We start from the raw sequence: 12,560 nt of genomic DNA, 5'->3' as shown, positions 1-12,560 counted from the left end.
TTTCAAATGAAATCTGCTCCCCCTCTCATGGAGGAAGAGGCTCATGGGTAGACTATTAGTAGTTGCAACATGATCAGTAAACGTTCGTTTTCTATTAATGCTTATAAAATGTTTGTTTTAATTTTCTATTGAAGTATTGTTTTAATCATATTTTGTTTAATGGCAATTTATAAATAAGAAATTGATTAAATCTGATATTGACTGCATTTATCAGTTAACTCTTAACTGTGCATTATATTTCATGCATCTCCTTCTGGCTGAGCAAGCCTGAGCAAAATAGTAAATAGTAGTATGGAGGGTAACTTAAATACTCTTAAGATGTTTTCAGCTTCAGTTGTTAGTTATTTATTGTACTAGGGACAATGGTTTAAATAAAGTAAAGTGCTTTTAAACTATTTTGTTCAGTTTCTTCTGTATTTATATTTCAGACTGAGGCTGCTGGACTTCCAACGTGTATAGAGTTGTGTGTACGGGCCCTACGCTTGGAGTCAAGTGAGAATGCCAAGGTGAAAATCTCAATCTGCAAGACAATCTCCTGTTTATTGCCTGATGACTTGGAGGTCAAGAGAGCTTGTCAACTTACTGAGTTTCTTCTGGAGCCCACAGTGGATGCATACTATGCTGTAGAGATGTTATACAACCAACCAGACCAAAAATATGATGAGGAAAGTCTCCCAGTACCAAACTCCCTGCGCTGCGAGCTCTTGCTGGTCTTGAAAACCCGATGGCCGTTTGATCCAGAGTTTTGGGATTGGAAAACTTTGAAACGTCAGTGTCTAGCATTAATGGGAGAAGAGGCATCTATTGTGTCTTCAATTGATGAGCTAAATGACAATGAGGCATATGATCCAGTGGATGATTACCAAGAATTGACAAAGGACACTACAATAAATGGACTTGATTGCTTTGGCGACAACACTCCTATTAAGGAGAGCCGCGAACAAAAGCCGAAAAAGAGACAAGCTAACAAAAAAATTAAAGAACATGGAGGTATATCTGCAAGATTTAGGAACTGGCAAGCCTACATGCAATACTGTGTGTTATGTGACAAGGAGTTCCTGGGCCACAGGATAATTCGGCATGCCCAAAAGCACTGCATAGATGGTATCTATAGTTGTCCAATATGTGCAAAACAGTATACCACTAAAGAAAGCTTTGTTCCACATGTAACATTACACGTTAAGCAATCCTGCAAAGAAAGACTGGAAACTATGGAACCCCTCAGGAAGTTGGCGAGGTTACCGAAGAAAAAACGGACAAATAAGAATAAAAAGTCTGTGGCCATTACAAAACAAGAGCGACAAGTAAAAAAGAACACCATTTACTCTGATGACTTTATAGTATTTAATGATAATGACAATTCTGATGAAAATGATGAAAGAGATTTTCAGCCTGAGAATTTACAAGAAGAGAAGCCTGTACTCGCCAATGAGTTCCCGTGTCCTGTACAGTTCTGCAACAAAGGATTCAAATATTTCAAAAATTTAATTGCACATGTGAGAGGGCATAAAGATAGCGAAGAAGCAGCCCGTTTCCTGGAGATACAAAGTAAAAAGGTAGTCTGTCAGTATTGTAGGAGGCAGTTTGTTAGTCTAACTCACTTAAATGATCATTTGCAAATGCATTGTGGAAGTCGACCATATATTTGCATACAAATGAAGTGCAAGGCAAGCTTTGAGACTTATACAGACTTACTGGCACACAAAAAAGAGCATCATGATTTCAGAGCAAAGTGTATGTTCCCCAAGTGTGGAAGAATATTTTCTGCAGCTTACATGCTCTTTGACCATGAAGCACAACACTATAATACATTCACCTGTAAAATATCTGGCTGTGGAAAGATTTTTCATTCTCAACTTCAGTTAGAACAGCACTTATGTGATGAGCATTCAACAGAATCCATCATGCCACAGTCCAACAAAACTGGTGAATTGTTTGAAATGAATAGAATAGTTGCTAATAGTGAATGTGTTACTGTCAAACAAGAATCGCTACCAGAAATGAATGAAAACAGCACTTTTAATGCAATATCATTGCATTCAGCAGATGTTCCCAGTTCTACCATGGCAAAAGATCCCAATTTACTTGAAACATCACTATTGGACCAGAAAGTGGCTGCCAGTGGACTGGAGAACTCAATGCATTTGCTTGACCAGCTTCTTCCACCTCCTCCTCATGTTATCTCTACTACACATTTACTTTCTCAGGTTGAACCAACACCCTCCATTGCACAGAATAAAGCGGACATATTGATTAACACTACTTTCTCCGCAGATTCCGGGAATGTTAAACTGCCAACTCTTGAAGTGTTTCCTGATCTTTTAAATCAAAACAAACTAATTGGCAGTGGAAACACAGATGATGCAAATGAAACTCAAACAAGAGCACATGCGGGTTTTGAAGACCAATGTTTGTCAGTATTTCAAGATGGTAAAACCAGCTGTCCAGATTATACAAGTAAAGATCAAATTGGTGCTGTGAATTGTACTGAAATCAAAATTGAGGCAGAAGAGCAGATAAATAGCATAATGCCTTTTAACGAAACTGCTCAACTGTGTCATAACAGTTTAGTTATGTCTGGGTATGAAGAAAGTGCGAAACCTGAAAACCTTCTGTCATTGTCACTAGAAACCAGTAACACACTTTCTAATGTTTTGCCACCTGCCAATAATGCCGCAGTGAAGCCTCTTCCACCAGCACCACTTGAAAGATTCAAATGCAATGTAGAGGGATGTACCCGAATATACAATTCTGTTCAAAGTATTGGAAAACATATGAAGAGTGCTCACCCTGATCATTATGATTACTTTAAAATGGAGCGAAAGAACAGAAAGAAACAAAGGGCTGGAACATTTGTGCCACCATCTACTGAAGAAAAACCTACTTATTGTATACTTGCAGGGCCTGATGCGCCAAATAACTCTGGTTTTCAGCCACAGCTACAGAGTACTGCGAACTCCAATTTTTGTAATCAGTTGCAACACCTCCCAAATCCAGTCTTCCCAACACATCTTGAAAGCTTGGTCAATCCTTTACTGAGTTCGGTAGAAACAGTCATGTCCCAAGGTTTGCCAAAAAATGTTGCTGAAACTCTCTTGGGACCTGAAGTGGGAAATTTGAGCACTGCTGCCTTGACATCGCAAATAGAGGATTTGGCAAAGGTTTTACCCATGAAATTTGAAAATGGTTCTGATCCTTTTCTGCCAATGCCAACTGAAAATGATCCTCTGCCGGTTATGTCTTCACTGAGTGGAAGTACAGTATTTTCTCAGCTAGGAGGCAATTCGGATTTAGCTGGTGGTGAAAGTACCAACTCTGTGTTCTTGAAAGAAGAAGCTGAAACAGAAACTTCCTTTTCCAAACAAGTTGATGCCACTGACATGGATACAACCTTTAACTTGGATAAATCCTCTAGCATGCTGTCAAATTCTGGAGACAAAAAGACCGCTACTGGGAGGACAACCAGAAATAGAAAACCAAAGCACAGCCCTCGAGCAAAGTGTCCAGCAATCATTAGAGATGGAAAATTTATCTGCAGCAGGTGCTTTCGAGTATTTTCTAACCCACGATCATTGGGTGGCCATTTGTCAAAGAGGACTGTGTGTAAGCCCCATAATGATTATGATATTTCTCCAGTTCCACAAAGAGATGGACAGACTTCTGTTTTGGCAAGCATGATACTTTCATCTAAACCAAAGCGAAAAGCACAGTCGCCCGTACAAACATTTAGTCCTACAATGGCTATCAAAGAGGAGCCTTTTCTGACACCTGTTCAGTCTGAAAGTGCTCAATATTTGCATAGTGGACTCTCACATCCTAGTATATCCAGCTTTACGCAATGTGAGGATAATGTTGAGAGTCCATTTAAGCATAACATTGATGCCCCAGAAAATATAAGTAGCAGACAACTGCATCCCAACATAACTTCAGATGAGTGCATTCCCAGTAGTCTTCAAATAAACACAGCTGAACCCTCAAATATTACCCCAACACAGGTGCTGCAACCTAGTTCTAGCCTCAAGGATGGAAACAGCCTAGGAAATGTTTATGTGAATAGTTGTACTGATCTAATTAATCTTCCTGATAAGAAACCCTGTAAGGCTGAAAATGGTTTGTACCCAAATTCAGTTATTAATTCAGTTGAAGAAAACATTTGCATTCCAAAACCAGTAAGCAGCACTAGAGTATCTGTCATTAGTGGTCCACGAAGTTCTTGTTTAGCCACCACCAAGAGAAAAAGCAACAGTTCTAAGAGGAAGAAAAAAAATGACACACCTGCCACAGTGGAGACCTCACATGAGCTTGCAAAAAATATCTTGGCAGCAGTGGGTGGAAATCTACAGATGTCCACTGAGCTACAACCAAACTTTGTGACCTATGGGTCTGACCTTTTGGAAAACCTAGCAAAACATTTGAGCAGCGCTGATAAAGAACTGTTTATGTCTTGTATCAATGAAAGTCTTAAGGCTAGCTCAGAGACGCATGCAACATGTCCGCTTCCTATAAAGGCAGAAAAAAGTGAGCCACAGCTCCTTCCTCCTTATACTCCCGACCAGAAAGAGCATGAAAAGCTAGATATACACCCAGAATTCAGGGAGAAGCCATTTCAAAATATTACTCCTGAGCCCACTGAAACTTTCTCATTTAATGGTAATGTTCAAAGTGTTTGTCCGACTTTGCCACACAGTCAGGTCAGTGTGAATGGCAGTATAGATGATATACCTGGAGTCATGCACAACATAAATTCTGGGAGCTCTGCTTTCAGCCCACCTAACAGAATGAACATACCTGTGTGTTCAGTGTCCCCGACCCAAGAGGCCAGTGTTAAGTATGATGAACAAGTGTTGGAGATCATGGACTTGGTACAAAAGTTACAGATTGTGGATTTGAAGCCTGAATGTTTAGTAGAAGAAGATAAATGCCCTCCTAGTGAGAATCTACCCATAATGTCCAGTGTAATTGTTCCAAATCCAAGTCTGAATCTTGTGTCTGAAGAAATGCCTGAAGTGTCTAAATCATTAGTTGAAAAATGTAATGCAAAGCCTTTCATATGCCAAGAGGGTGACTGCAACTATTGTGCAATGACTAAGGACGCGTTGTTTAAGCATTATTCTAAAGTGCATGGTTACACAACAGAAAAACTGGGAGAAATCAAGAAACATCAGCTTAAGTTTGCCCCTTTCAGATGTGTTGTACCTTCCTGTACAAAAACCTTCACAAGAAACTCAAATCTCCGAGCCCATTGTCAATCAATGCATCATTTTACATCTGAACAAATGGTTAAATTAAAAATAAAAAGACCGTATGGTAGAAAATCTGCTAGTGAAAATATTGACTTTTCTCCTGAAATGCCCAGTAGAAGCCCTGAAATTAAAAAGTGCACGGAGTCATATGACATTGCAAACATCATAAAACCAGAACCTGAAATGTATCAAGATGTACCAGTCTTGAAAACAATGGAACCACCTCCTATAGTTAAAGAAAGAAAACCACCCCTTCATTTGCCTTCTCAAGAGTCCAATTTAACACTTAATCAGAAAAGTAAGAAAGGACCAAAAATACGAAAAAAGAGAAAGGAAAAGGAACTGAAGCGCAAAAAAGCAATACATAAAGATGCCAAGCCCACCCAGGGACCTACTTCTTATAAACCCTATCAGTGTGTTCACCAGGGCTGCACAGCAGCTTTTACTATACAACAAAACTTAATACTTCATTATCAGGCTGTTCACAGGTCTGAATCCTTTAAATTCTCATTGGAAGAAGAAGTAAAAGAGGAACAAGAAGACATTAGCAATGGCCTGATCCTCAAAGAGTTTAGGTGTACAGAGAGTGATTGCTCTAGAATATTTGCCAATTTTTCTAGTTTAATACAGCACTATGTGAAACTTCACGAGATGATTGCAGAGGAAATTGAAAATGTAATTTCTTTTGTAAATGGAGGACCATTTAAATGTGATCAGACCCAGTGTACAGCTAATTTTACCTCTTGTTCCAGCTACATTGAACATCTTGAAGAAGTACATGATCTAAAAATGAAGAGTGTTAAGTTGGAAGGAGAAGAAATGTATAAGTGTGACTGTGAAGGTTGTGACCGTATTTATGCTACTAGGTCAAATATGCTTAGGCATATTTTCCGCAAGCACAAAGATAAGCATAAGGAACATTTAATCAGACCACGGAAAATTAGTTTAAGTGATCAAGACAATATTGATGACAAAGCCCCGAAAGAAAAACCTAGGGCGCCCAAACACAAATGTGAAAATAAAGGTGTTGAGGGCCCTAAAACAAAGCGACGTAAAGACAATAGGGAAAAATGTATTAAAAAAAGATTGGGAAAAATTAAGCCAGGACCTTCATCTCTAAAATATGGTAGGCATACCTATTCATTGAAAGCTAAAGATGCTGCTTTGGCAGAATGCATAGAATGTCATACAAAACAATATCCTTGTATGGTATGTGGCTGTACTTCCATTGTCGCAACTGAACACAATATCATTAGGCATTATAAATCTCACAAACTTGCTAGGGCGTTCATTTTAAGACACAGAAAAACACTGATTGTCTGCAAAAGGCGTGGACGCACCAAAGCTAAAGAAGTCTCTCTGCCGCTCAACACAGAGCCAGTGATGGACATTAATAAAGCAGAAGTAATAGAGGCTCCAATTGAGGCCACTGTTTCCCAACAAAAACCAGCTACTTCTGCTGTACTTGAATTCAGTGACGAATCCACAATTTCAACGTTCCAACAGAGTGAAAATGAAAAGAATGAAATGGATGAACTTACTGAACTGTTTATTTCCAAACTAAGCAATGAGGACAGCACTAGCTCAGACAGCCAAGCAAGAGCATCATCCTTGCTAAGCAGTGATCTTCAGGAAACAAGTTCTTGCTATTCTGAACCACAAAAGTTCCTCAGTGTTGTAAAAAGACTCCATAAACCAATGCTTGTTACTCCAAATAAAGAGAGAATTGATACACCAGAAGAAACCCAGTCTGCTGATACTAGTAGCACACTTAGCTGTGAGGAAACATTGCTTGCTGATAGCCCTTCTGATGAGACACCAGCATTTGACTTGAGTTCATTCAAACCTATGGGATTTGAAGTGTCATTCCTTAAATTCCTAGAAGAATCTGCTGTCAAGGAAAAAAAAACTGACGATAGGGTTATTAATTTCAAGACTGACACAGAGACAGGACTGCAGCCAAGTGAAAAAATGCCACTGCTCTCTGTGGACGAGGACTTTGACACAGATATATATTTGCTCTTTGCTAACCCTTCACATCTACCGAACTTGGGCAATGTAAGGATTGTTTTAGATGAGACATTCAGTGATTATATTGAACTTGTCGTCAAACAGCTCAATGAACTGAAACCTGTTGTGGTTCTTAAACATGAGATTTACTGCGATGAATTTGATAATGTTGCAGAGGAACAAAATATAGACCTAGTTGGAGAAGCTACAGTATAGATAGGTCCTAGTACATTTAAAGCCTGTACAATTTTATTGTGAACTAGAAACCATCACGCATGCAAATAAATGCATTTTTATTATTTTCTTGTTGTTGTGAGAGTGACTTAACCTGGCCAAAAAATATAGAAAATAGAAAAATATGCCATGGCATAAGTCATGCAATGTTTTTATTCCATGTTATCCCTATGGGACTAGAGGAAAAATATTGTTTATTCAGTTTTGTAAATATTATTTCAAACCCTCATTTCCACAAATTAACAATTTGTGTATTGTGTGTGGGATTTGGTATATTTGCCAAGTTCGCTACTCCATGTATAACAGGTTACTTGTATATAATGTTAATGAGTTTGTTTTTGGGAGGGGGGTGGGTGATTATTTTGTAAATATCACTGTAACACATTTGCTGCCTAAACTATTAAATTACACGTTTATATTCTGGATTTTAATTTGTAATCAAGTGATCACATTCTTTTAAAGAAAATTTGTATTTGCATTACTTTTGGTTGCATATTTTATGTACATAAGTAAGCAAAGTATCTATTGAAAGTTTTTAATGTGTAAATACTTGAAAATTTGGTTAGTTATTACATGTTTGTTTCTTGCTGGAAATCTGACTAGTAGCGTTCACACATGCCATACATACTGTATAAGGCACCTTGTGCATTACAATATATTATTACTTGTAATGACAATCCACTCCAGCTCCATATATTACAACTGGTTACAAGAGGTGCCACTTTCTATTGAAATGTATTAGGTGTTTTTACAGTTTGCAAATACTGTCCGTAGCTATAAAGGTCAACAGCGCCACTTGTGGGCTTGAATAAAATTGCACAAATGTTCCTGCTATTTTTGAATGGCTTGTCTCTGAACTTTGAGTAAGTGGAGGTCTGTGAAATTCTCCAATTGAGTTATACTCCTATTTAGAATGCATAATTGTGAGTATGCCGTGCCTGCTTTTCTGAAACATCAGTCTACATCAGTGTTTCCCAAACTCTGTCCTCAAGCCCCGCTAGCAGTCCAGTTTTTAGATATATCCATGTTTGAGACAAAGGAGACTTAGGGGTCTATTTACTAAGCAGTGTTAGGAGACAGAGTGAAAAGTGATAAGGTGCCAGCCAATCAGCTCCCAACTGTCATCTCACAGGATGTACACAAAACAAATGTTAATAATCCAAGCGCTTCACGAATATGAGAATGATGGTGCAAAGTGTACACCCAAAAAAACACTCTAAATAGACACAAAGAAAAATAGGTGCACCCTGCGCAAAAAACTCAATAGGGAATGATTTAGCAACAAATATGTTCCAATTGATAATATAAAATGAATTATAAAATATGTAATTCATTTTATATTATCAATTGAACATATTTGTTTCTAAATCATTCCCTATTGAGTTTTTTGCGCAGGGTGCACCTATTTTTCTTTATCTCACAGGATGTTTGAAAAATAACAGTTGGTAGCTGATTGGCTGGCATCTTATCACTTTTCACTCTGTCTCCAATCACTGCTTAGTAAATAGACCCATTAATTAGTATACAAGTCATTTTAATTTAACCATCTGTTAAGCATAGCTTTCCTTTAAAGCTTTGACTATTAGGGGATCATGAGAACCGAGTTTAGGAAACGTTCATATACACAAATCCAAGATTAACAGACCATGTTATATAATTTTATCTTAATGACCTATAGTTCTTCAATGTGCCTGCCATGTATAATTTAAGGATGGGTCCGGTTTCACTTAATTAAACCCGAGGAGTATTTTTTTTTTTTTTTCATTATTATTATTGCTGAGGCATCTGCTTCATTGCATCAGATACTTAGAGTGAATATAGTGGTAACATGACTTGTTATAATATTTTTAAACACTTTATGCAATTTATATAATTTAACTAATGAGAAATGAAATCTGAGCACAAAGCTTTCTGCAATAGATTTTTGAATTGTTGCTATGTTTTCCAATTGACACAGATGGCAGCTGGCCATTGGTGGAATGCATAGTTTATATTTGGGAAAAGAGCTACTATTCCACCACTAATACATATTCTCTAGTACAGTCTTAAGCATCTAGGTAGGAACTAGCTACCTGAAATGTAACCTTCTAAATTACATAATGGGAAATAAACGGTTGGTAATATAGCATTACTTTTATTGGACTAGGCTTAAGTTTTTGATTTCCATATTTTGATCCAGCAGACGAATTCTATATCTGTATGGCTAAAAGTGCATTTTAACTGGATTCAGTGGAAGAAGTTTTCAACAGCAGCAAGCAGAATAATTTCTTTGTAAAATGTAAATAATTCTGATTAAGGTTGAAGGAATTTCTATTTCACTTATAAGATTATCCTTAAAATGTTCCATAATGCAGCCTGCAGTCTAGTCCAAGCAAGCCAATGTTCAGTAATGCATTGCAAAACTGGTATGTTGCTGAACTACATCTCCCAGCCAGTGACCAAAGACTACACATGCCCAATCATACCTTAAAATGAAAGTATGTACAATCTTTTGTGTGTTACTTTGTTACGGGAGCCTTTTGTGAATGTCCTGGAATATTTATAGTCGTATGGAGCAATGTATTTCAGGTGATTTTGTGAAGTAGCCCAGTACTGCCTTAAATAAAATCAGACTTCCTTTTTATACAAGTATTTCCTCATTCAGTTTTGCTTGTTTTTGTTCTTCTAAAGGTCAATATTAGTATATCATAGACTTAATATCATTATTATGCCTTGTGATATGCATATTTTTTTATTTCCAGCTTTCGAAACAATATTGCTGGTGTATGTGTGATGGCCAACTGTCTCAATTGGCAACGTAATGGCTGCAAGATGGTTTTCCTGTGCAAACGGAGCCCAAACAAGATATAAATAGTACTGTGTGTATAACTGAATAAAATAAAACATTAGGAAATATCCCCATCAGTATTCGTAAATCACATATTTTATGATCTGTATCTCATCTATGTATTGCAGAGGTTTCCTTAGGTAATTGTGTATTGTATCCTGGTCGTTATGACCTATGGATCCCACTGAATAAACAAATGGTAAATAGTACATAATGTTTTCTCTATGCAAGTGGTGAACCAAAAATATAGTGTAATTACTCTCCTTGCATCCAGTGATCAGTATAGCATGTAATCGTAAATATCAGTTCACGTTTAGTAAAAAAAAAAAAAAAAAAAACAATTTGAATTAAAATGGTATAAAGTTGTACAATAGAACAATTCTCATGAACCTAAAGATAAAAAAACACATTCAAAATTAAAATAAAGATAAATCTGTTTTCTTGGTTCAGCTGCAATTACGTTTCATGGAGTTGCATCCACTTCCTCAGACAGTTTGCTCTAGATCACAGGTTCTTAAACGCGGTCCTCAGGACCCCAAACAATGCATGTTTTCAAGAGCTTTTGAGTACCACTGCTCTAGATAAACCATACTTCAAATCTTCGGAGCTGGTTTGGTAATCCGCCTTTTCCTGCCTACAACACTAGGACCACATAGTACTCCCAATATTGAAGTAAACACGAGTCTTTCTTACTGGCATCAGTCATAGTCTACCTCAGTGTTTCCCAATTGCAGTCCACAGGAACCCCCTAACAGTGCATGTTTTACAGATCTCAGTATCACAATTATTTAGCGCCACCTGTGGATTTTTCAAAATGCGTTGGCCAGTAATGAATGCACCTTTGCACCATCTAGGATATTTATGTAAAACATGCACTGTTAGGGGTCCCTGAGGATTGGAGTTGTTTTAATGAAATGGCTGTAACAACACTGAGTCAGTACATTTTGGGCACAATGTCTTGGGTTTGGCAATACAAGTTAATGTATAGTATTATTACATTTGTGTGTAATGTATTTTACTTTTTGTAATGACATGCCTGGAGATTATACTTGCCATTATATTGTTACTGACACTCAGTGGCAGAATTTCAGCAAAGATTGAAGGACTCCTTACATTATCTCTCTAACAATCCTAATGTCACACCCACATATTTCATACCTTCCAAGTGTTTACATTGTCAATTACTTCAGATTTCTTATTTAGAATACAGCAGCATTGATACTTACCGTATGTACTTTTCACATCAGAAGCTCTTTAATTAGAGCGTGTGTGTGGGGGGACAGTTGTTACTTCCCTCTTGTCTCTCTGTTAAAGTACTTTTTTTGTTTGGAGTTTGGACACTTTTTTATTATTATTAATCAAATGATTTCCATTAAACGTTAACCCCAAGTGAGTATAGGTCAGTAAGGTGCTGCACTCTGAATTTGGATTTACTTGTAAAGTTATGAATGCAAAAGCATACTACTTAGTGTGGTTACCAAAACAATCACAAATAATATGAACTTTAGTGTGTTTCTATTTTATGTGATGGCACCTATGTGGAAAAAAGTCATTTGCTCAGGTCACTTTGCAGTATACAGATAGTGACTGATACATTGACACAAAATGGGAATAATTAAGTAAAATCTAATTTTCTATGTACTAAACTTACAAGGTGCAAATAAAATTTGAACGATTATTTGTGATCAGGTAAGTAGAGCCTACAATAATTGCAAGTTTGTTGTATAGCAAACCTAAGAAATGCATATTACACATTTTTTCAGGTGTGTTATTAATATGTCCACTTAAGCTTCTGTATTTATTCGTATAAAAATGTTATGGCATAAGTTCTGTTTTTCCCTGGTAAATAAGCTTAAACATAATGACACATTAATTTACATTACATACCCACCATTTTATGATGTCTAATAGCAAGGCATACCCACCATTTTAATGTCATATTAGATAAGTGTAATTTCTTAGTGTGCATAAGGTGGCAGTATAACATTAAAATCTGATGTGTAGGCAGTCAGCGTTGTGCCAGTGTTTAATATGTGTTTAGTTTTCAACCACTAATATTGAAAGCTGATGTTTTCATTTCTAGTTCAGAATATCTTAATTTACTTTGTTATAAAAGAACATTATCAAACTGTTATCATTAGTGTTAAGAGAAGAACAGTTAATTGAAATCTTTATATTTCTTTCACTGGCCCTTAAAGGGCTGCTATTGAAACACATGTACCAGATTATGAACTGAATATAAACTA

At 36.9% G+C, this 12,560-nt stretch overlaps 1 protein-coding gene across 1 annotated transcript in view; it reads left to right on the top strand.

The window, feature by feature from the left end:
- Positions 1-7,555, top strand: part of ZNF292 (zinc finger protein 292) — a 44,050-nt gene extending 36,495 nt beyond the window's left edge. Inside the window, exon 8 of the mRNA XM_088471983.1 lies at positions 429-7,555. Within this exon, the coding sequence (XP_088328109.1) occupies positions 429-7,469 (7,041 nt within the window). The 3' untranslated portion in view covers positions 7,470-7,555. The remainder of the gene's footprint in view (positions 1-428) is intronic.
- The last annotated feature ends 5,005 nt before the right edge of the window (positions 7,556-12,560 follow it).

Source organism: Taudactylus pleione, unplaced genomic scaffold (assembly GCF_031769625.1).
Source record: "Taudactylus pleione unplaced genomic scaffold, aTauple2 ptg000015l, whole genome shotgun sequence".
NCBI classification, from domain to species: Eukaryota; Metazoa; Chordata; class Amphibia; order Anura; family Myobatrachidae; genus Taudactylus; species Taudactylus pleione.
Note: the sequence above shows the minus strand (reverse complement) of the source record. Positions and strands in the feature narration are given on the sequence as shown.